Below are 25,009 nucleotides of genomic sequence, written 5' to 3'. Positions count from 1 at the left end.
CCACCGCGGATATTCAAGACGCTTAACACGATGCGCAGCGAGTATAATATAAATGTCTTCCAAACTTCTAGTCGCTGCTATCATATACAATACAGTACATAAGTTCATCGTTATATATTTCGCTGTCAACCATTTTACGTCGTTGTCCTCCGGATTCTAGGTTTGACGACGTTCTGAAAACAGTGACCTGTGCTGTGGCCCGAACGTACGGTACCGTATGCACTTACGCCAATGGTTTAGTTATATAGGATGCTCATCGTTGTTGGGCAGGGCTGCCACTTAAGATATTTTATAGCCAGATGTACTAGATGTTTTGTTTGAGAATTAGACGTAAAATTTGGAGTCTAGATGTTAGCTATAAAATCTAACGTTAGATATATTTTTTTAACGTTTTAAATATTATCCTGTCTGCCAGTGGGAAATAAAAAAGCGATGTGTACCGTAGGCTATATTCGTAAATATATAATTGCGATGTTGACTTCCAGTTACAGCAGTAGGTAGACTATCGATAATAAATAAAGCACAACCGGTGTTAGCAAAACGATATAATTTGCCGACGTTCCGAATTTCTATTCAGAAAAACTTCAACAGGGCATGATATGGTAAGCACATTCAGACATTAGCCATTAGGGAAAACTTTGTAATATTTTTATTGAGATGATGCAAAATGACAGAATGGTGGGGTTATGCTTTTCAAATTTATCTTTTAAGGCTGTACAGCTGTAAGAATGAAGGTGATTGCAAACTGTTTTGGGTAGTTCTTGCCATACGGTAACTAAATGCTGCCTGTCATGCTTCATAGATTTTAATGCCTAGAAAATTGTAGAACTCATCAAAAAATAAGGAAGGGTCGTGCCTATTCCTGTGCTGCATACTTGTTGTTGTTATACCGTACCTTGTTTTCTATATTTGCTATACAATCATCTTTTCACTATTAGTTTATTTGGGTATATCATGATTCACAATTACTGAATGAATCTAGCATTCCAAAGTTTTTAGTAGAAAGAAACACAATTTTTGTAATGTGGCACCCGCATGACGCATATTCAGATATTGCAATTGATTTAAATTATTATCGAGACAAGCATGGCACCATCTGTTGCATCTATGCCGTGCCAGATGCCCTCGTTCCAGAGAGATTTCAAGTTGTCTCAGCTAAGGTTGTTTCCAGGTTCCCATCTGTTTTCTGAAAGTATAGCTTTCAAAGCAACTTTCCTGCCAAATGTTTTTATTCATGTTCTTACTACCATCTGACTATTCTCAGTTTATCTGCTTGACGTGAACTGGTTGAAGTTGCTGGAAAAATGCGTTTCACCAAGTTGTGAAGTGATTGCTTGGAATTAAAGTGAGTTTTGCTCGCCTGAGTCACAATTCCAGCGAGCATTGGGATTTTGTTTCAATTAAATTCTTGTGATTAAACTACCCATGGTATATCATATGTAGGCTGTTAAGAATTACGATATACAGATATATCAATTACTACATTCAGTTACTGGGCAACTCATGGTCTGATGTATTTAGTTGGTCCTTCACTCCCGTCATAGATAAACAATTCTGTTATGCTAATTGAAAGTCTGAAAGTACTCTTAAAATTAGAGAAAGTTTTTATCTTGAGATTGTCAATTTCAACAGGTAGTAAGTTCTACTAAAAGAGCTTTTCTCCATTGTTACCATTTTTACAAAACTCATTACCATTATTTAAATAATTTTTGGGTAATATACAGAATTGGGGTCTAGTGTAGTTTCGTACCTAAAGTACTTCTAGTGGGCGTAGCATAAAAAAATTTGCACATGTCAATCCTAACCCCCACCAGACTGCGTCATCCAAAAATTACTTCATAAGGCCCTTCAAACTATACGAACCAGACAATCACCCGAAATCGAGCAAGCTATTTTTCTTGTTGCAATGATCCCGATATGAGAGATATCGCTGCCGTTAGTAAGTTCTTTATCGTTAGCGCAGATCCCATTTCGGGCGATCGTTGGTATACTTTGGCAAGCTCTATGACGTGATTGTGACGCCGATGTGACATAATTTTCGGATGTCCTAGTCAGGTTGGGGTTAGAATTGCCATGTGCAAAAATGGTTAGGATACGTCCACTAGAAGTACTTGAGGTACGAAACTGCACCAGACCCCAGAATGACTAGCCAAATAATTGTAACCCCTTTTTTAAATTCAGTAAATCGTCAAAGGCGTTTGATGTGTCATACTGTCATCCATGGAATTCAATAGGTCAATTCATCAAACAATATGGTCCAAATCCCATTCTTAGCAGCATGAAAATGATATTACATAAATAACAAACTGTAATGTAAATTAGGCATGTATAGCTATGGAATCAAAGTATGTTTCACTTGACAGTCTCTGTTGTTGTTGTTCTTTTTCAGGTTTGGTAGAATTAGTTGTAGCATGTCATGAGTAATCATAATCCTGAAATTGTCTTGGATGAGGCTGACTCCAAGTAAGATAATATTATTATTCTTATTTTAAAACATTGCTTGTGATGAAACATGAGCAATTAACTTTTATATAAATTGAAAATATTCGTTATAGGATAGCTGTTGTTTGAATGATATTCTTAATAACCAGTAGTAATTGAAGTAATTTTGAAGAATTGCACAATACTATTCAGATAATCTAGCTTAGTAGTAACATCTTTTGTATAGAAAAGAAATCTTAGTAATTCTGTTAATATTCTTTCTACTTTTAGTTGAAGCCTGCTTAAAATATGCTTAGAGTATATACAGTGTCAGTGAATTATATGCAAAAGTATTTTTAGTAGATCACCTTGTTGTCAAGCATGAGGTTGTCCACACCTATCTAGTATAACCCAAGAGAAAATATTTCGGAGTAAAAAGTGAAATAGGGGTTTCCTAATAACTACCTACCTAATCCTGCATTAAATATACTCATCTTTCATTTCATCCAGTCGTTCCAGTCAGCAGGCCAATCCAACAACTAAAAAGAAAAGTGGATTTCAAATCACCAGTGTTACTGACAGTGGCCACGGTCGGCCCGCATCAATTGTTCGAGATGGAGAAGAAAGTGCCGATGACCTTGATGAGTCACATGCATCGTATTCTGACATTTCATATTCCAGAGCGACTGATGTCGATCATGATCAAGAGAGTACTGCTTCAGAAGACACATTAAACATCAGTGCACATGATGGTGCAATCGCAGTGCATCCCGATGGCAGTGGACTCTTAAATCACTATAGTGCTCACCATCCCCATTTACAGCAACCATCTCACGTGGGACAGACGACTATGCATGATACTTTTAATATTCCGAGCAAGCAAGTTGCACAAAAGGATGTTAGCCATGATGTCAAAAAAGTACATGAACTACCAGCTGTTGTTACAACTATTTCCACAGACTCAACTTTGTATAAGCAACACAGTGAACATTTGGAATCACCACAAGAATTACCGCATGACAATGCAACTGGTTCTGTGGTGAAAGACAAAAAGTTGGTTGATTCAGACAAAAGGGTACGTCTCGTTTGAAAATTTTCTAAATCAACCAAGCAAACGAGCCCATATCATATTAAAACGAATTGAATGATATTGTGAAATATTGAAAATGGTATTGACTTTTTAGCATTACATTTGAAAGTTCTGATACAGGGGGTACCAGGGTATTTTGTATTGAACTGCTGGTTCTTTCTCCTTGTCTATTTCCTACTTTGGGTTTGTGTGTGTCTCTTGCCACAAGGATATTTGGAGTAGATGGTAATATAAAAATAAATAGGAATAGCATAATCCTTATTCCATGAAATATCAAGTAGCCTATATTAGGAAGTATATTATAGAAACTTGAATTGACAATTTTGATCTTTCATATTTGCAGTTATATCTTGTTTTGTCTGAAGAAGTTAGACAATGATCTAACAAAAGCTTACTAACATTAGTAACATACTTGCTATTTTGTGGAAAGAGATTATGCTCTCCTTTTTTACAGTTCCATAGCAATCAATAAGTTGCTAGAATAAGAATTGCTCAAATACTTTAGGTTGGTACATAAACCTAAAACACCTCAAATAAAATTGTTTATTTGAAGAGGATTATTAAGCCCCATTTAACAATGAGAGCAAAAACTCTTTGGGGAGAACACTGTATTCTTGCACATTTTCCAGCAAGTACAGTGTGTATTTATCAGATGACTAATGTTTGTTTCACTCAACAACTGTAAATTTTCAGGTAGAATCATCTCAGAATAAAGCCACAGTTACCTCGAAAGTGTCACCTCATGATGACCAGAACACACCAGAGCAAAACTCTAAACCTTCAACCACTGTTTCTTCAAATATTCCAGTTTCTTCTCAGTCACTACAAAAGGTTTCCTCTGATACAACTGAATCATCAGCAGTGCCAGCTCCTATTACAACTACAGTATTACCGACCATCACAGCAACGACAAAGCCAGTATCAACTCCATCTACGGTGACTGGTGTAAAAGCACCTGGCACAAGAGTATATAAAGTGGTAAAAAGAGAGACTGCACACCCAGTTAAGCGCATGCGTGGCAGATGGAATTGGTATGATTTTTCAGACACACAGGCGCCAATGACTGGAGTTGCTCAATCTATTAGTGAAACACGAACTACAAGTGATGTTACATCTATTCATACTTTCTCATACACAAACTCATTAATGTCACCAACTGCAGTACCTTTTTCATTGCAACCATCTGACAGCGCTTCATCTCTTCTTAAGCAACAGTTATATTCTGCCGGTTTTCCCTCAAACAATTCTTCTTCATCTATCAACTTGGAAGCCGTACTCGCAGCAAAACATTTGAAAACTGATGGAAGGTTAGTAGACCTTTGAGCAAACATATGTAAAGTTTAGCATAAACACAAATCTGGTCACTTCATGGTAAGTCATCTGACCACTTTATTTTTAATTTTTCCGCAACCAAAATTGTTAAATCTTAAATCGGGTAATTAACTGACTATTCGAGGGATTTCAGGCAGCTGTCCTGTTCCATGTGCATATAAAAATGAATTCTTCATTTATTGTAATTGACCAACTTTTCAATTTTGAACCGGCCATTCCATATTGCTTTATATTACCGTAGGTTTCTTGTTGAACATTCAAGATTTGAAAATATGTTATCATAATGTCTTCATGTTATATCAGTAGTACTGGCTTATCTCATGTGTATTTTGGAAATCAGTTTTACATTCATGCTTTATTAATTAGAGATGTGCCATTAATGTCTCTTGGACCATTGAGAAGTGCAATGAATGATTATGTGACAAGAACATCTGGTGATCCATCTACTGGTGATATGAGGTAATCACAGTGTACAATACAATAATGTACCTAATATACAATGATTAAATAATGTTTATGTCTGTTATTTTGTTTTATTTTTGAGACCAAATATCAGATATTTGTATACTTCATATTTCAATTATATATTATATAATTATGGAGACTTATAATCATGTGACTCAGGACAGCAAGGCCTACCCATCGATACATGAAAATATTTATTTCTATTTTTATGATATTATTTAATTTGTGATCATCTTGAATCAACTATATATTTATACATACATTAATTCGCATCCTCAAGTGACCAAAAATTGGTTCGAATTTTTATTTATTTTGTTCTCGAGGCAATTACCAATTATATTCATCAACTCATACAACACAAATTTTTTTAGATATACATTCATTTGATAGATATATTTACTCCTGAAAAGAGACTTCTACCACTTTTTATCATGTACAGTTTTTTAGTTTTTCTCTCTTCAGTTGTGATGCATTTTTCTTACCCTGGAAATAGAATATCTATTGCTACAGGTTTGGTCCATATACAAAATCCACAGCTTATTGGTACCCAATATAAGTTTCCTAAATCTCAGTCAATTTTTAGTAACATGTTAAAATATTCAAAATAATTTCCACTTTATAATCCATCTTATATTACAAAACAAAATATTTATTTTTTCAGTGTTTCCTCAAGAACTCTTAAAATTGACAACAAGATCGAAGCTGCGATGGTATGTGATTGCACAAGTATTTTTCTGACTTTATTCCAATCTGTTATTACAACTCGTTATTACCGGTAATATTTTGCTGGATATATTATAATAGTAGTAAGAGAGCAGAAGTTGTATTTATTATTTGAAGCTACAATTTTGTCATTCTCTGGTATATGAATCACTTGAGCAGCGATAGAATGTCATGGGACTCATAACATGACTTTGTTTTCCATATTTATTTATACAAACACCTCTTTCAAATATGTGGTTTTCATGCACAATTTAATTTTCCATCATGAATGTGTTGATATTATAGAGCATAACTATCTCAGATCTTGTTATTGCGAAGGTTATGTAGGGGAAATTAGCTTTATAAGTTAAATCTCATTTTATATTTCCACAGATTGCTTTAGAGGGGAATTTTTTGGATTCGTTTCATCTTTATTTGGAGTATCTGTTCTGCCATCTTGTTTGCAAGGATTTACAAATTATATTTTGTGTTTTTGTTACTGGTTTCTAGGTTATGAATCTTCAGTATTGTTTAATTTCATCACAAGTAGCAAAATCTGTCCAGTCCTCTGCCATCTATTTATCAGTGTATACATATGTTAACTAGGAGGATTTTTAGGATCTGGTGAAAAAACACCTGATGTCAGCGGTCCGCGATGAAGTTGATGAACTCAAAGAGAAAATCAAAGATCTCACTGAAGAAACCAATAGGTTGAAAAGTGAAAATAAAGAATTACGATCAGTGTTACCAACGGATGTTTTATCACAGATTCAAACTTCTGTTGTAGCATCTAAGGTGAGAATTCTTGGCTTCTGCCATTGCAATTCATGCGAATAAACTGAAAACTTATTTGTGAACACTTCATTCAAAACTGTATACACTTTATTGGGTACTCCCGTAGTATGTGTACCAGGTTTGGATTGGAGCCATAATTTTATTCCAATTTTCCTAAGTGTTAGTAGTTCTATTACGACTTCGGGCACTGCACTGTCTGTGTTAACCAAGTGAATATACCCCTTACCCATAGGTTTCAGTCTCTTTACACAACTTGATGTAAAACAGGCGAACAAAATTAGTTACCTTCTGGAGCGCCCTTTAGTGTTCATATACTGATCTAGGATTTTGCTCCGAATTTATTCCGATATTGATATTTCAAAATCTTTTCCTAAAACATAAAAACCAAACAAAATAGCTATTACAATTAAATTCTAAAGCTGTTGCTGACATGCAGCATAAATTATGTAATTTAAGTTTTTTTTAAATTACACTGTTCAAGCTACAATCAATTTTAAAGAGTTACATTATATAGTGATTTGTGTTTATTACAATTCACGTAATAGTTTGTGTAATTGTATTTCTCAGGATACTCCCAAAGAAGCTCAGCAAAATATTGAATCTTCAAATATGGTAATATATAATTCATTTTTTATCAATACAATCTCATGATGGTGTGTTTAATGAATGGGGGGTACTCCCGAAGTATGTGAACCAACATGGCGGATACCGAAATGTAGGACGTGTACCAGGTTAGGATTAGGCCTTAATACTTCGGGAGTACCGAATGGAGAAATGATACCAGGCATTGGTTAGTAATTGCTCTATGAATGGATGGATCTCGGCCACAAGACTTAAGGAGTAACTGGGGTGAGAATGCTTGTAAACAAGGTGTACAATACACCCTGTTCAATATCTTATGCCGAGATCAGAGATCAGTTGTTTGCTGTATTGAATATTCTAGTTACATTTGTAATATTCATAATTTGAAATACTTTCCAAAATAACCATTTTCTAAAATGACATTGGTAACATTGTTTTGTGCTTACAGATTACTGAAGGTGCTGCATCGAGTTCATCCATAACTGCTTTTGATCATCCCGGGCAAAAAGGTACGGTCAACTGAATAATATAGTTAGTTAATAATATAATCATTTGTATGGATGCCAATAATGCTATATTTTCACTATATGCTGATCCTTTATTTTCTTTAGGCATGAGTTCTTCATTGCCTCAAGATAATACCAACTCTACATTTGTGGTAAGTAATTGGTATGTTTTTATGAAATATTGAAATTTTATATATAATTAACACTTGGTACATTGATACGGCTTTTAAACAGGGAGTTCCACGACAGGCAGATGGTAAAGTGAAAATACCGGCTGTGAATATGCCTCCTACTTCTGCTCTCCATACTCGACAGGTCGGTGTAATTTCATGTTTTGTATTAGACATAATTTTTTGGTACTCCCAAAGTATGTGAACCAAGATGGCGGACACCGGAACGTAGTATGTGTACCAGTTAGGGTTAGGCCATAATTCCAGGTACAAATACTACGGGAGTCGATTAGCTAGTCCCCGAACTCGTAATAGAACTAAACTAAGAAAAATTTGAATAAAATTATGGCCTAACCCTGACCTGGCACACATACTATGTTCCGGTGTCCGCCATCTTGCTTCACATACTTCGGGAGTACAAATTTTTTTATTTATGAAATGTGGGATAATAATTCAAAAAATTTTGTTATATTTATTTAGGATGCAATACCTACTGCTACTAAAGCTTCTATAGTGGGTCAACCGCCGAATATTGGAAGTGCATCTCAAGCACATGTATCACTTCCAAGTGTAAGTCAACCGAATATTATTCCAAAATCTATGCAACAGCAACCTGGGCCATCATTACATCAGCAGCATGCTCACGTGGCAAGCTCGCAACAAAATGTTGCTGTTGATCATCATAAATCCGAACCTTCAGCTCAAATGTCACAAGAAAATATAATAAACCCTGCAAAGACAATGCATGATGTAAATTTTGAAATGAAAAATCCGTCCTAACAGATGGTAAGCCTTGTTTAGTAGCAAACTATTGCGTAACAATAATTAGCGTCATCAGATTTTATACTTCATTATTCCTTCCATGATTTTGAAAAGTGTTGCTGTATTGAAGAATATATATCATAGAATCCCAATTTTTATCCAATACATGCAGCGCAATCTTGCATTTACTAACGCAATCCTGAATGTGGAACCTAATCAATTTACACCATACACATCCCAAATTTTGGTCATTTCTAGTGTTCTGGATTTTAAAAAGTTTGTTAAAGCATGATCAGTTAATAACGGTTTGCTACTCAATTCAAACAGTGGTTTTCACAAGACTGCTATGAATTTATCGAAGCCTTTGTTGGTTTGGTGCCGTTTTTCCTATTTATTATTTTATAATTAACTTTTTCTTAAGAATATAATGTTATATATTTGCTTGTTGATGAATGTGCAACTAATTCACTGATTACTCATTTTGTTATCTCATGTTGACTTTATATGTAGACAATTGAGTTGGACAACTTGATTGGTCATTGATGGATTTATGTTTGATTTTTGGCAATTTCCAGATAAAGGTCATATTTTTCATTGCTTTACATCTAGCACTAATCCAACAAGATTGTAATCTATAATTATCAAAAAAACTTACCAGATTCAGAGCCATATTTCATAATATAGATGAATATTTATTATATTTTTTCGCATTGGCGTTCGGCCAACAATCGTGGCCCAGCATTGTTTGTGGTATATTAGAGTGTAAAAGATGCCCAAATACGGGAAACAAATAGAGCAGTGGTTCTCAAACTTTTTAGGCCCTTTTTTAAAAATTGTCAAGTCTCGCGCCCCATCTCAAAAATAAATAGCTGACAATAAGCTACAAATAACAGATAGTAAGGTGAAAGTATGTATTATTCCAAAAACACTATATGGATGGAAGGTATATAACTATTTGAAATGTATACGGGCACGCAAGATCAAATCTAACAAATATTTTTAATTAGCTTTACGCCCACTCAAAAAATTGTCCATGCCCCCTTTGCGTGGCGTTCGAGAACCACTGCACTAGTGTATATTGATGTACACTTTTTAACTCATTTGTGCCTGCCATTACATTCTAATATTTCGTTTTTCTTGGGTAACATATTTGCAACATACTGATCACAGGGCATTTAGAAAAATGATTGCCACTGTTCCTGGAACGCGATGTTATCAGTTTTCAACACCTTGCAAATCTGCCTAGAAGGTTGTTTATGCATGTCCATTGATATAACATAGTAACTTATATGATGTATTACTGTAAACAAGATGCTTGTGTTAAAGGAGAATGAACTGTCAGCTCGGGACAATTCACAAAACTAGCATCAGAAGATGAGTTACCGTATCATCCTGAACTTAACACGATTGAAGTTACTTATCACATTACATAAATACTGGGAGCGTTGTCATTTAGTTGGCAGATCTTTACAAACCCGTGCTATGCACAATTATGTGATTTCTCAGTGGCTTATCCGGAAAACTGTGTAAATTGTAGTTAAAAATACGCGTCGTTTCTACTCGATTATTCGGCATCAGGGTCTCTGTTATGGGCATGTGTCTTTTATCCGGGATAGGAAAGCCGATTAGAGGTCGTAATCATAATATGCTGAACCACTGCCTCTTGTCCGGTAACCAGTCAATGTCGTGTGGGTATGGAATTACCCATCTACTTGTTTAGTTTGAGATGCATGGACTTGATGGTGGAGGAAGCCGTGACCGACTGGCGGTTACGTGAACAACCATGCGGCGGCGAGGAGTCCAGCGATCCCCTCGCCCATAATTAACCCCACATGGAATGCGAACCCACAGCCTACAATCAGAGGTGCGATGGCGAACGTATTAATAACGATTAGCGCGATGCGCCACGCCGTCTAGCCAACGGTTTTCGTTTGGCAGTAGATTGAGTTACAGTCTGAGACTGCCTCGCTAATCGTACTTCATTTATGCAGCCATGGGGCACATTCCAACCATTGCCTTGGTCCAGATGTCAGTGTCATCAGCACATCTTCCGTATCGTACCAAGGAGGAAGTTTTCTTGTTAACCGCATTATGCACAAGCCCATTTAGGACTACAGGGTGGTTCTGTCCTTCCAAGGTTTAAGAACCAGAGCTAACCACCAGACCAGTAATTTTGTTGTCATCGCAGATATTTAGTGTTGTATATATAGTAAGCCCTATTGTTGGCCACTCGTTATTTTCAGATTGTCGTTCCAGAAGTTTCATCTAATTCTACAGCTCATGTTCATGCATATTTGCCGGATTATAGTCACCGGTCACGTGGGGACGCTATTGCATTATTTTAATTCTTCATTTGAGCTCAATTCCTTTCGTCACCCGGCCTACTTCGTGTTATTCCCGATTCTACTGTAGGCGAGATATTACAGATCCGAGTAATCTTGGTACACAAACTATTTTCGGCATTTTAGCTGATCTCCGTAAAATACCTTCGATAACTACAAAGTTGCATACAATATTCATCCTCTTATACGCCCGATAGTAATTTAATTACGATAAATGATACTTATTATTGAATGATATTGTCGGGAATACACGGTGTGTTTCCACTAATTGAACCACGCTGTTTAAATTGGCTTAATAAATGGTAGACAGATTTTTAATGTGATGTATTCGTTGGCAATCATTATATGGGGCATCACTTTTTTTTAATGAGACAAAGCAAACAGTGTCTATAATGTGCAGTATATATTGCAGTTTTTTGGTCCAGATTATTTTCACTAGAACTGATGTATTTCGCTTTATCAGTAAATTCACTTGGGCTAAGTGGTGCTGTTCTGAAATAGATCTTCATCGTCTATTAATTTGCATTTGATAGAAAAGATTCCCAGTTGGTTACGAAAAAATATTGATCTTCACTTCCATAAAAGTAAAATGTTTATATACTCACTTGAAGTTGATGGAAATTTCCAAAATAGCCAACCACACTCTCGTGTGGGGTATGATTACCACGGCAAAAATCGTTCTCAAATTCATAAATAGTAAGTAAAACTTCTTTATTACGAATGATTTTCAAAAAAATATTGTTTTAGAGTAATACTATTAGCACGTAGGGGGAAGGTTGGAACACTTTTTTTCTTTTGCATATTTTGAGCCCTTTATTCTGCACATTCATATAACTTTGCGGGATTAATGCAGAGAGGGGTAAATGTAGTTTTTATTCAGCGACTAAAAAATTCCCTTGCGACACACATCTCACCACCAAAATGATTTGAAAAACGTTTGTCAAGTGTCCCACTGTACCCCACTTGTGGGCACATTCGGACAGACCCTGGGAAACAATGGGTCACTCTGTCAAAATTCAACGAAGTATACCCTTAAAAATAAGAAATTAATTAGCATAATCGTCTAAAGAACAAGGAGACCTCAAATTTGAAGATTTGAGATTTTTAAAATCAATGTTCAACCGAAATATTTCAGATATTTCACCAAAAAATTCGCATACAAATTAAATTATTTCCTAATCTGAATCTAGAAATATTTTTGATTCTCGAATATATTTCATATTGGACCATGAGTCGAAAGATACCATAATGTTACATAAAAATATGACGCAGCTCTAGGTCTTTAGGTACTTGTATCAAACACTGTCGAATTGTGCCATGTAGGGCATGTCCCACTGAACCCCGGTCCATTGTTCCCCATAATAAACAAATATCTTCAGATCATCCTACGGCAAAATTCGGAAGGCACATCCACTCGCCAACGTTATAAATATTTCACAGTAGACAATAGCTGAAAGATATCAGACGGTGGCCCCCAAAACCAATTTCACCTCATAGCTTGCGTCGCTCTACCCGTCCGCTGTCCGTTTGCGGGGACGTTGTAACTCGCCGAAGGGCGGATTGAAACATCAAACCGCGAACCGGATTCCAAATATAGTATTAGTGTGAGAGCTGATTTTCCACTGTGCCCCATGTCCCAACGTGCCCCACCTTCCCCTATTCAGGCAGGTGATGATGACATTTCTGATTGCCAATGCCGTTTAGATCAGTGTTCTTCAACCTTTTTTATCGTGGTATATCTTTTACAAGTTTTCAAGAACTTTGTATACCTTACAAATACCAATGTTTATTTAAGGCTTAAATAAACATTAAATTTCAAACACATATTGTACTGCAATAGCATCATGCAATCTAATATGCTAGTGTCCGCAAGTTATAAATTTGACTGACGGTCTTAGCGTCAACGGGAATAATGTTCAACGTAAATCAAACGAAGTGCATGACAGACGAAATCACCAACCCAGACATGTGATCTCATTATCTATATAATTTGTGGTGTAACAATGTGCTCACGTCGGTTCTTTGCGTAAATGACATTTTATATTTTATGTGTGCCGCGTTTGCATTGTTGTCTTCGCTTGAATATTTTATAATTTATCATATTAGAGTTTAGAATCCCTGACTTAGGCTGTACACCCTCTGTATACCCGTTACCAGTTGAATACCCAACTTATAGTCCGGTATACACTTGGGTATACCGTATACCCCGTTGAAGAGCACTGGTTCAGATATATAATATATATATTAGTATTTGTGATTCAAAAGTATTTATTTTTCAAATATGACTGATTTTTGCTGAATAAGTAATCTGACAAAAAAGTATTCTACTTAAGCTTTGGCTTGGACAGCTGCGCCAGATCCCATTTTATTCGAGTCAACTTTGTATTTGCAATACTACGCGATAGATACTCCAATATTTTACGGTCGTGATTTTTCAGCTTTTGTCGTTTTTTTTTATTATTAATATATACTGGCTATCAACAAAGATTTATTGCAATCTCTATTATCTTCAGTAAACGTGAACGGACTTGAGCTTCAATTAATCTTAATAGTGTACATTCGTCATCGTATGATAGCATCGTATATTGATTCGACGTGGCGCGAAACATAGGCTTTTGTATGAGGTTTGGCAATTGGCATATTCGTTAAACTCCAGTAACTCAGCAATCAGATTTTTCACCAAACTGAAAATACACACTGCAGATATAAAACGTAAAAATCGCACCAAAATTACACGTCACGGCGGGATGAGACCGAAAAATTCAAAGCTGCTTATCGTTCCCTGACCACCATCTATGTAATTAATGATTTTGGTGCTTTAAAACCTGAGATTTATATTATCAAAGCCATGTGATTATTAGGTAGGCTTACCATACGTCCCGCTTTAGGCGGGACAGTCCCGCTTTGCAGCGTTTTGTCCCGACGTCCCGATAAGTCAGCCAAAAGTCCTGCTTTTCCAGCTTAATACACAAACATGTTCTCGTTACTGTTGTTTATGTGTAGCGCAGCGCTAGCCTACTTACTGAAGGTGAATGCGTTCGTTTCCCGCTGATTCTCATTAATGGCAGACGTATCGCATGTAAAACCAATACTAATTCGTCTGAATTCGAATTATTTGTACCGGTATCGTTAACGTCAATTCCTTCCTATTTTTCGAACTGAACCCGATATTTGGACAGAGAATATGCGCATGAAATTCCGATAACAATATGGCCAATAAAGACAGCCGAGACAGCTTTAAAAGTAGGAATGTAGGCCTATGTAGTAAAATCACAAAATGTGAAGTTACAAAATCACAGCTAAAGGGGTCGTTGTCTTCCGAGGCATCCCGATTTGAAGTCACAAAAATATGGTAACCCTATTATTAGGTGTAATACAAAAGCCACAAGTGAATGAGGGTAAACACTGATCTTTTTGGCTCATTTCCTGTTTAAGGACACTTGAAATAATCCCTTGACAGCTTTGCTTTACAAAAAGAACATTGGGAAAAATCCAGATTCAATATAAATTGACTTCCGCAAATGCCTATACTTTACTAAACCGTCTCAAGGGCCAATGGACTTAAATATCTCATTTGTGTGTGCTGTATGTGTAAGTTCTTATATTATTATTTCTTCAAAACTTGAAACTTACGAACAAGCGTTAAGGATGGTATAAATCATGACGGTATGTGACACGGAAGTGGCCTCTAAATTCACTAAAAAAGTTTTCCCATCCTCAATAAGAATAATTGATTGAAGCGAGATTGTATTGTTTTCTATGGACTATAAATCACATGAGATGTCACTCGAGTTTATATTGCCATTTTGTTCAAACCCAAAGAGCTGATGATAAAAATATTTTGTGGAATTCATTTTTGCGCCCCTATCCAAATGTCGTTCATGGCCATGGCTGCCACACTCTAGATACGCCACTGAGGCTTTTTATCAATTTATAAATCTGAAGATTAGGTACTTTAGTTAGTCCTGAATCAAGACATGCTCACTTTTTTGATATGAATCATGAGACTCATGGTCAATATCACGATCCATAAAATGAAAAGAAATATTAATGTCTTAGCAAGTGACAATAGCTATTGATATAACCAGTCATGACTGAAAAATGTGATGCTGAGATTAGCTGAATATCCCATATTACATTTTTTAAATTGGGATGATGTCATCATTTTCGCCGTAGAAGTGATACAAACTTTGTTACTTATGCGTCCGGGATCGAAGGTAAGGATTTCGTGAGCGTAACTCGGGAGCAGTTTTGTTTAACTTAGCATATTGGTTTTTTGTACGATTGTATATCATACGTCGTGAGTAAACTATGTAAGATTGACAATTCATAACCACATTGACATGATTTATACATTGTCAGATGGGAATTCACGCCCATAGACACGTTTTGTTCGTCAATATGTCTTGATATTTCCAGATAAAAAGACGGATTTAATCTTAACAAAAAGCGACTGAGTCATGCATATAATTATATACGGCCACTCCATAAAGCTACGTTTCAACGAATGCCCATGATTGAATATATCCAAAATTAGAAACTTCAAATTATGTTTAGTCATAAAGGTTTTATGACGTTTTATATTCACGACCCAATTGCGCTGATATCCCCTGTGGTCGATAATTCTAATAAAGTGGGATTGTCGCATTCGGCCAGACAAATCGGATTCAGTATCAAAATTTACTGTTCATGCCACCCCTACGTGACTTCCCACCAATCTGTAAGCTCGTTTTAAATAAATAATAAAGGAGATCATAATCGAAAGAGACGGCTCATTTTCTCTTTGTAGCCGACTTTTATTTGTTCAGGCAGTGTCCTCGTCGTCAAGTATCTAATAACAATGCGAAATTCCGGGCTAAAGAACATTACCTTGGCTTTCAGAACAGTTGGTAAAGGACCCTTGATTTGGCCAGCTTATTGTCGGGATTTCAAGAATCGAAATACCATTAAAATGTTTAAGCTGAAATTGCTCCCTCGCTTCACGTCGAAATTGAAATTCGCAAGAATATAGGATTGCTTTCCGTTTTTCCTTTCTCCAAGACAATACGCACAGCATATGGGTTCACCTTTATTTACGTAACGTAAGCATGCATATATTATTGTATTACTACGCCACCAGTATGTCATATCTGTAATAGAAATATTTAATGTCGGCTAATAACAAAAAAAATTAATCGTAATTTATTAAATAAAAAGGTTGAACTTGCGAAAATAAAATAATTTCAATTCGTGGGGAGATAATAACCAGTCCCACCAAGACTTGTATCTGCTACACAAATATAGCAAAATCTAACAAGGTATCTGAAATAGTATAATAATGAAAAACTTGAAACTATGTTGTTTTTTTAGCATTATATCGTAGGTTTCCATTATATCAAAAGAATATTATAATATAACGAAGTGCTTTGTTTCCACCAACAACATTCAGAATATTATAAGTTAATTAAATATTTAATCATATGAAGTTTTAAAAGCAAAAGTTATTACTTTTCTCGAGATGAAATACTCTACGCTCTACAGTATATCATTCAAATAGCAATACAAAACGAAAAATGAAATCGATGAGCGTATAATATTTACCGCATTTTGCACGCATTGCCGCGGAAGTTTGAACGAATAATGCCAAATTGTCAACATCAAATTTAAGATTGCAGATTGTGCCAAATTCAACAATTTCTTTAGTTCACATAACAATGCGGTTAAGTCTTCCGCGAACGCCTAGGTCAAGTTAAACAATTCATACGAACAGACGTCATCTTCTGTTTTATTGTTTGCCAGTTTGATCCCGCGCAAACGTGTTGTTTCAGCGTTCATTGTCGGCTTTCTAAGAATACGTTGTTTCCAAACCGAACTATTGTAACCACAGACCTATAGAACTGCCGGACGATGGATTCGATTTGTCTGTGATATTTTTATAAAGATCATGATATGATTGACATAATGTTTTGCAAAAGGAGACGTTGCAGCGAGTTCCCTTCCTAACATAAATGTTCGATAATATAATATCCTTTTCCTTCCATATTGGGTATGATTACGTGACATCAACACTATTATGAATTCAGAAAAAATATTAGGTGCTCCAGAAATATGCGCACCAAGATGCCGTACAACCTGAATCCTAACCGGTACACACATAGCACATTCAGGTTGTGCGCCATCTTGGTGCGCATACTTTTAAAGGTCCAAATATTAATTAAAAACAACACATTTTCATTTTTGGGGCGTGTAGTACTTTATTATTGATTTCATGATAGCCCCATTTAGGAAGACACTAATATAGAACTTCGAAGCTTATGCATTTCACAGTGTATTCTTGATATCAGTCAAAATATAGTCTATCATCTATGCTTGACTCTTGCGTCAAGCGTTCCTTTATTGCGTCGTCTCATTTTCTTTTACGACGTAATACGCATCAATACTTTCCGCAAAATTCTTTGCATGCTGATGACTGAAACGATTGCAAACTATGTATTTGGTTTGTTCATGTCATCCGCTATAAATTACTGTAATTGCAGTTTCTCTGCTACCGTTTGTTGGCGAAGGACTGATCGATGACTCTACTTGCTGCTCCACTTTGTCACCCGTTTCTGCTGTTAGTATCCACTGAATAATTCTTTTTTCTCTGAAATCTGCATCACAAAGATCATCATCTTCTTCCTGCAGCACCGATGCATCGATTACAGATTTATCATCGTCCTCGTCATCTATGAGTATACGTGTGTTCAAGAATTCTCCAATTTTAGAGCGATTGTTTTGTGCAACTTCATCTATAGTGTCTTCGTGTTCGTTCGTATTGTGGTCTGTGCTCGTATCAACATTATCATTTTCCACTACGGGTATGTTATCTATGTCATTTACAGACGGATCTATAGTCGTGCTTCCATTGATTAATGACGATACATATGTAGGCATTGTAGGGGTAGCACGGATTGACACTGCTTGGTCTCGTAATCTACTTTCATCTCCACTTGAGGTATTAATATCCGCAGAGTTATAGTATGGTGTATCTTCATTAATAAAAGATAGAGAATTGTTACGCGACAAGGACATAGCACCACTCCCTAGATCGCTCTCCCTTGTGGGAATTTCGTTTATGGAAAACACCGGCGTTCCTTGGAGTTCTGTAGGAATTTCTTCAATTCGCTGCAGCGAGTCACGTCGGATGCCGGGCGAAATTGGATGTGAACTCATTGCGTCTCTTGTCGTGCTTGACGACGGCGGTGTGCTTAACTTATCAGACTGCGACCTGAATGGAATAGAAAATTGTAAGTTTCGCTGATACTTCACATTGAAACTATATTTGGGGATAAGGACGATTTGCTCAATATGTATGGACACATATTGTGTGGATACGACAGAAGTAACAATAGCCAGTATTGTGCTCGCTCAATCACAGAACACATATATAATAATAAGAATTTTAGTTCAATTCTTAATTTGTAGTTAGGTAATGGAATGGCAAAAATACCTGAGTTAATTGAGTTCAGCGCATGAAAGGCGATAACATCACTATCTCATAAATTATCCAGATGTTATTGTAATCAAGGGTTTCTTAAGTGCACTCGGAGCCCCATTGAACTTGACCCAAATCAAAAATACTCACATTATGCTAGTAACTGTTTGAGATCTCTTTAATCTCCCATTTGAGTCGTCAGTCTGTCTCGAGAGCTCTTTGATAGCTTTGTGGAACTCCCGACTTTTTCCAGGAACAAGTAATGAGCTTGGAATTGTGGGATTCACGGGTAATGAAAGTCTCCTTCTGGAAGCAAATTTTGCCCTAAACGCCGTTGAATTACAACTGCCTTCACTTGAACGTGAATGTAAACTAGACGCCTTTAATTTGGAGGTTCTCATGTGAGAAGAGCGGTTTGCTGCCGCGTCGTTTTTCTTGTTGCCAAAAGTGAATACGGCTTTGTTACTTTCATGTCTTGAGTCAGACAAAGGTTGTTTTGTATCATTTGGCAACCCATGGCAAAAATCATTATAGTTGTCTCGTTCCGACGCCATAAAATCATTTACTTTAATATTGTTGTTTTCAGGCTTATTGGGATAGTCGATGCCGTTTGGAACTTGTTTTCGAGGTGAATTTTTCGAGCTTGTGGATTTTGCCGATAGGAGTCTTGGATTTCTCAATGACTTATTAGAAATTGGTGGAAATATATTAGTTGATTTTCTAGTGCTGTCCCTCGCCGTCAACGGGACGTCAATTATTTTGAGATTGTTCATTCCCTCTGAAGCGTCTGATAATTTCCATATCTGAAATAAAATATCAAAAACCTAAAAAGCTCTAACCACAAAAATGGGAACACAACTTTGACAAATGCGCTCAATTCTGTTGTAAAACATTTAAGGAATCTCCAGTATGCCAATTTGGTTTCACTCCAACCTTCATACTAAAAATGAATGAATGTAAATAATCTTACGTGATATGTGCAGTCGATTGATCGCCTCCGATTTGGACTTTCGTTGTGTGCTGTGTGCAAACTTCTTCTTGCAAGATCGTCTTTGGTGCATGTGGTGCCCAAGATGTTGGGTGACCTCATGCCAGCTTTTTTTTGCGCGTTAGTCTTCAGCTGAACGCTTGTCTTTGATCGTCTCATGATGAGTTTGCTGTTTCCACGAACTACGTTGCCTATTCTTACCATATTATGTGCCTAAATGTTCATCGCAGGCAAATCGTTTAAAATAATACTGAAAAATAATAATACAATCTCATTTTCTACTCAGAGCTTGATGTTTCATGAATTTTACTGAAAAAAGAGTTCGAGTCCCATTCCAAAGAAAAACACTTAAAGTGAAGTTGAAAGCAACTTGATAAAGTGATAAGATCTACATGGTATTGGATGGTAAACTAGCAAACACTTGTCCTGAGTATAAAGAATAAGCAAGAATTCGCTTCAAACCCGTTACCTTTTTAAAATGGTCTTGGTGCAAATACATATTAAGAATGATATGGCCATGTTGTAGGTAATAAATGATTCGTTCCTAGCAGCTTCTATGACTATATCCAATACCTGTACTTCGAGCAATTATCCTAGAACTGTCATTTTGCTTGTATACACTTGCCCTTCTAGACACGTTAGATATTAAACTAATTAAAATGTCATATCTATGTCATCGCACTGAAAATATTTTTCATTCTTACCTACAAACGATGCAAGTTTGAAATAAAATACCGCGGGCGAAAAAGACTCACTTTATAGTACTCTCGAGAATTGTTAACAATACTGTGTCAATATTAAGATATTCGTATTTGCTCTGAATAATTTTTGAGTAGGAAAGTGGTTGATATGTAATGTAAATGTTTACATAGAACATATTCTGGCCGCAAGCATATCTACTGAACTTCACGTCTTTCTATACGTAATGCAGACTTGTCACGCGAAGTATTTCTTATTTGCATGAAGACAAAGGTACGATAACCCATACAATTACAATTATCGCGTTAGAACCAGCGTGCTGGAAAACAGCGAGTTGACGTTAAATTTCGTTTTAATTTTATTACTGTAATAGACTTTCAATTTAATTTTGTATCCCTTTTCTGCGATATTGGTTGAAAACCGGAATTAAGCAGGATTTTATTTTAATATAGTTTTTGTGGCAATCGGTTAGCGCGCCGTACTAATTGAATCCCCAAACTATTTACTCTTGTTGTTGGAGAGCGAACTACATATTAAAACAGTAGGTTACGAAGATAACAATGTTCTGGCGTTGCGAAGATTCGCCACGTTAGAATACATACAATACTACCTTACATGCTATTGTTTTTAACAGTAGTTGATTTTAGATAAACGCACGCAGGAGAGAAGTCTGTGTTCAACTACTATTTTTTATGAATACTACTTCAGCCATATCAAGCAGACAAGATTCGCGAGACAAAAATGTTTTCACTAATTCACTTATCACTGTTGTATCTGTTCAAGTGGCTAAATTATTTTCAAGTACTTTCAACGAGACGTCAATTTTATAGTATTTCATTTTCACTTGAATAATTATAGATAAACTTGTAACACTGACAGAAGTAAATAGTTTTCATTGTCGTACTTACAAGATCAAATCATGCTAAACATACGGTAGGGGAATTTAGGAATTTTTGCCTAAACCAAGTAAATATTTTCAATCGTACATTTTTAATACCGCAGCAGGTTTTTCAGTTGAGCGAAAAAGAGGATTTGAATAAACGAATATACAGGAATATAAGCTGTAAAAATGAAATTACTCGACTAATCAAAATTGACAACTCGACTATGTTTACCAAATCCTTTAGCTTATACCGAATTGAATCACTTCCAACACGTTGTTGTTATAATATGGAAATTGTTTTTGAAACTGCCCAGAGTTATATATTATTGAATTCGGTAAAAAAACGAGACCGGGTTACTTTGAGCCATGATCAGACAATTTGTAATGAATAATGTGAGAACCTCCGTAGGAAAAAACATAAATATACTCGTATATTTCCATCACAACGAACTAATATTTTGGTTTTGCGGTTTCACATTGAAACAACTTTCTCGTGTGTGACTTTGACTTAGTTCTATTCATGTGTCCTCCTCATTCTTCCCCAAGTTTACTTAATGTTGAAAGGATAATGGTGACAGACTGACATCGCAATTCCCGTCAGTTTTATTTCATTGTTGGTCGTGAATTGGTTACTTTTTAGATACTTTGTCATTTTTAGGATGGTAGTATGGCATGCACGAATTTCATTGGTATTCACTGAGTTTTCTCCACGCCCTGTTGAAAATTGTACAAAGCTCGACGAACTACCCAGAGTGTCAACAAATTTTCAAAATGTTTGGTTGTGTGAACACTATGCCTTAACAACCCAGAAATAAACCTGAATTACTCACTTCCATAATGATTAACAGAATATACGGTATACAACATTCCTGCATCCCACTATAGCAGCGACATGCGATGTCTTTTATATGCTTCCCTGAACATTTACAATTAGTGTAGCCCCGTAACATTCTAGAATCCAATATCTATAAAGCGTCAGCAATAATATTTTTACTTTTTACAGATGCTGAAACACTAAAAGTTTTGTAAATAAACTGTCATATATCGAAAAATTTACAATCCCACGATTATAATCAGCATTTTTAATATTAGTGTAATTTAGGTTCAATCGCCGATATATATCCTTTCCTTTCACGACTTTTTCACATTGGACCAACTCTCTAAGTTCCAAAACTAATGAAATTTTGGCGTCAAAATAGAAAGATTCTAATTGCTGCGAGCAAAAGAATACAGATGTAAGCTAATATTATTATTATATTATTGGAAAGTTTACATTTTATTTTTAGTTCAGTTGCAGTATTTGGAATCAAATTTATATATAAAAACTATTAATACTATGGGACAGGTGCTATTAAATAAAATAATAAAGAACCTTGTAGTGAACTTCAATATATCCTATTTAAATCTTTTCCACACATTCTGCTATCCACCTTAAAGGAAATATTATATTTCCTGTAGTTAGTAAATCAATAATAGTTATGGTCTGGTTTCTTCTCATCTCAAACTGGAGTGCAGAAAGTAGACTAACACTAAAGCTAAGACTTTTTCGCCGGTTTGCGACGTTGCTATTCGCCGGCTTCCGACGGTCACTATTGTTGTTACAGTACTAACGTTTCCGAAGGTTACATAACTTTCATTAACATTAACACTGAACTGACCCTAAATTACCATGGGTATATTTTAATCTTCACTCTCGATTTCAGGAATTCGGTACAATTGAGTCAATACATACATTGATGCTAAATATACACGGTTACATAGTATTTACTATAAAGAGATTCATAATCATAGATTACATTATTTACTTAACGAATGTCTTCATTCCTGCGCAAAGACTTTGCAAAAAAATCATAAATTATGACTTCATCTTACTTTCCATTTGAATGAATTACTTACATACATTGAAGAGTTGCGTAAAATAGCCAACTCTTGACAAGTGCTAAGTTTAGCAGAGATGTGAGCAGCGAATAATGACGCATCGAAATGTCGGTACTCGACCCCAACCTAGCTCAAGTCATTCGAGTGCGCTAGGAACGATCGATAAAAAAAAGTCCTTTCACGGCAGGGCACGACAAAAATCATTAGACCCAGAACACTTTTGGAAACAATACGGCGCAATGTGTTTCAGGTTTCGTATTCCGCCGAGGAGCATTGTCCACCAATGAAGACAAGGCAAATATAACTTTGTCTTTTGTGTTATTTTTGTCATAAATACCTCCCACGTGCTCGTTAACAAAGGCAGATACGACACTTCTTTGAAACAAATAGCTCTGGGTCAGTTGTGCAACGAAGTCTCATGCGCTGATCTTACGAAATGGCAACAAAAAGACTTGAACAATATGTATCACATACCAGAACACATCGGAACACATCTTCGTTACTGTCACTTTCAATTATCGGGCGATCTGGGTCGCGCACATACAAATAAATATACAAGGGTTGGATATAGTTTAGCGGCGTATTTCATATTTTCAAGCGGCTTTGTTTCAAGCAATTGTCCTTGTACTGCGCCAAAGGTGTACACGAGGACTACCATGACGTGAGCAAATATCGACACAAATGGCCTCAAATTACATTTACGCGTGAAACTTAGAGGGCCAAGGATTTTAAATGAAATTGGACGAAAACAACATAAAAATACCCCTGAGTCTAAATTATGTTCAATAATTGCAAATCAGCTACAAGCATATTTGTAACCCAGTGACGTGAACATCATTTCAAATGCTCGTTTCTAAAATTGTAAAAAGTTTTAAAAGGTGTGAGATGATCTCGTTACACTGAGCTTTTTTGTTTGTTTTCAACAATATTTTGAAATATATGCGGCTATATATATATATATACTATATATATATATATATATAAATACAAATCAGTGCAATCGTAGCAAACAACTTCAATTCCTAACAAAACTGCGTTTAACAAAGTAATTGATTTTCCTGCGCAAATTGAAAACTAATTGTTGAACTATTTCTCTGAATTTTACTTCAACAAATTCTCTCTTTTTCGTGTTTTACTTTCCGAGGCTTTACTATGTTAATTGTCACGCAATTTCGGAAAATTCTGGGTGTATTTTTGTGGACGCACCTGATTTTACTGCATAATTCACACATTATATCATTTAAATCAACAGTTCCGTAGACGTCTATTGTTTGCTCATGTGTCGAGTGTTTGGTCTCAAAATAAGAATTGTCATTATTTTTCTTGGCGTGCGGTTATGGACGAGTCCTTACAAAAAATATGAACTGTTAGCTTTGATCCTGACTTCAATGGAGAGGCGGTGACTTAACTGCTTATTATAGTGTTATAATAATTGTTTGAAGAGGCAACATGATTTTTATTCATCCACTGTCAGGCATTCGATTACATTGGTTATTGACAGACGGAAACTCGCCCAGAGACTTGATGTCTCCATTCTTGGAGTTGATAAAATGAGGTTGAAAAGCACGACCAGTCTTCATGTTAACTCAACTAGTGCCAATTTATGTGTTATGATAAGAATTCAGGAAAGGATGCTGCGGGTTTTCTTTTGATCATAAAATGATGTGTAAAGCTTTTAATGATTTGTTTATTGCGTCATCTTAACATAGGATTATTCAGATAAAGAAGATTTACGAAGGAGGGTAATCTTCAAAATTATTCAAATAATCTGCAATCAACGATGTGAAGATGTTCTGCAATACTTAAGAAAATATAATTATACTATATAGATACAGTTATACCCTATAGAAACCAACATGAAAATCTCACTTTGTCCGTCCTTTTAAGTACAGTCATGCTTTCCTTGAGCATCGACTTCTTCGTTAATTTCCTTAAATTGGA

The 25,009-nt window shown here is 35.9% G+C and overlaps 2 protein-coding genes across 2 annotated transcripts; one reads left to right on the top strand and one right to left on the bottom strand.

Annotated features, from left to right (window-relative positions):
• The first annotated feature begins 261 nt into the window (after positions 1-261).
• Positions 262-10,156, top strand: LOC120328245 (uncharacterized). Its single transcript, XM_078114464.1, has 13 exons — positions 262-602; positions 1,265-1,345; positions 2,390-2,463; positions 2,932-3,496; positions 4,205-4,818; positions 5,210-5,302; positions 5,970-6,018; positions 6,629-6,805; positions 7,373-7,417; positions 7,836-7,896; positions 7,999-8,045; positions 8,128-8,208; positions 8,544-10,156. Exons 3-13 carry the CDS (start codon positions 2,417-2,419, stop codon positions 8,841-8,843), a joined length of 2,079 nt encoding a protein of 692 aa, XP_077970590.1. The 5' UTR covers positions 262-602; positions 1,265-1,345; positions 2,390-2,416; the 3' UTR covers positions 8,844-10,156.
• A 6,066-nt stretch (positions 10,157-16,222) lies between these two features.
• Positions 16,223-19,857, bottom strand: LOC120328050 (uncharacterized). Its single transcript, XM_039394436.2, has 3 exons — positions 19,591-19,857; positions 18,771-19,423; positions 16,223-18,413 (listed from the first exon to the last, which is right to left on the bottom strand). The coding sequence occupies exons 1-3, from the start codon at positions 19,810-19,812 to the stop codon at positions 17,654-17,656; spliced, it is 1,635 nt and encodes a 544-aa protein (XP_039250370.2). The 5' UTR covers positions 19,813-19,857; the 3' UTR covers positions 16,223-17,653.
• Positions 19,858-25,009: the final 5,152 nt, after the last annotated feature.

This window comes from Styela clava, chromosome 7, assembly GCF_964204865.1.
Source record: "Styela clava chromosome 7, kaStyClav1.hap1.2, whole genome shotgun sequence".
NCBI lineage: Eukaryota > Metazoa > Chordata > Ascidiacea > Stolidobranchia > Styelidae > Styela > Styela clava.
This window is presented reverse-complemented; position numbering and strand designations above follow the sequence as displayed.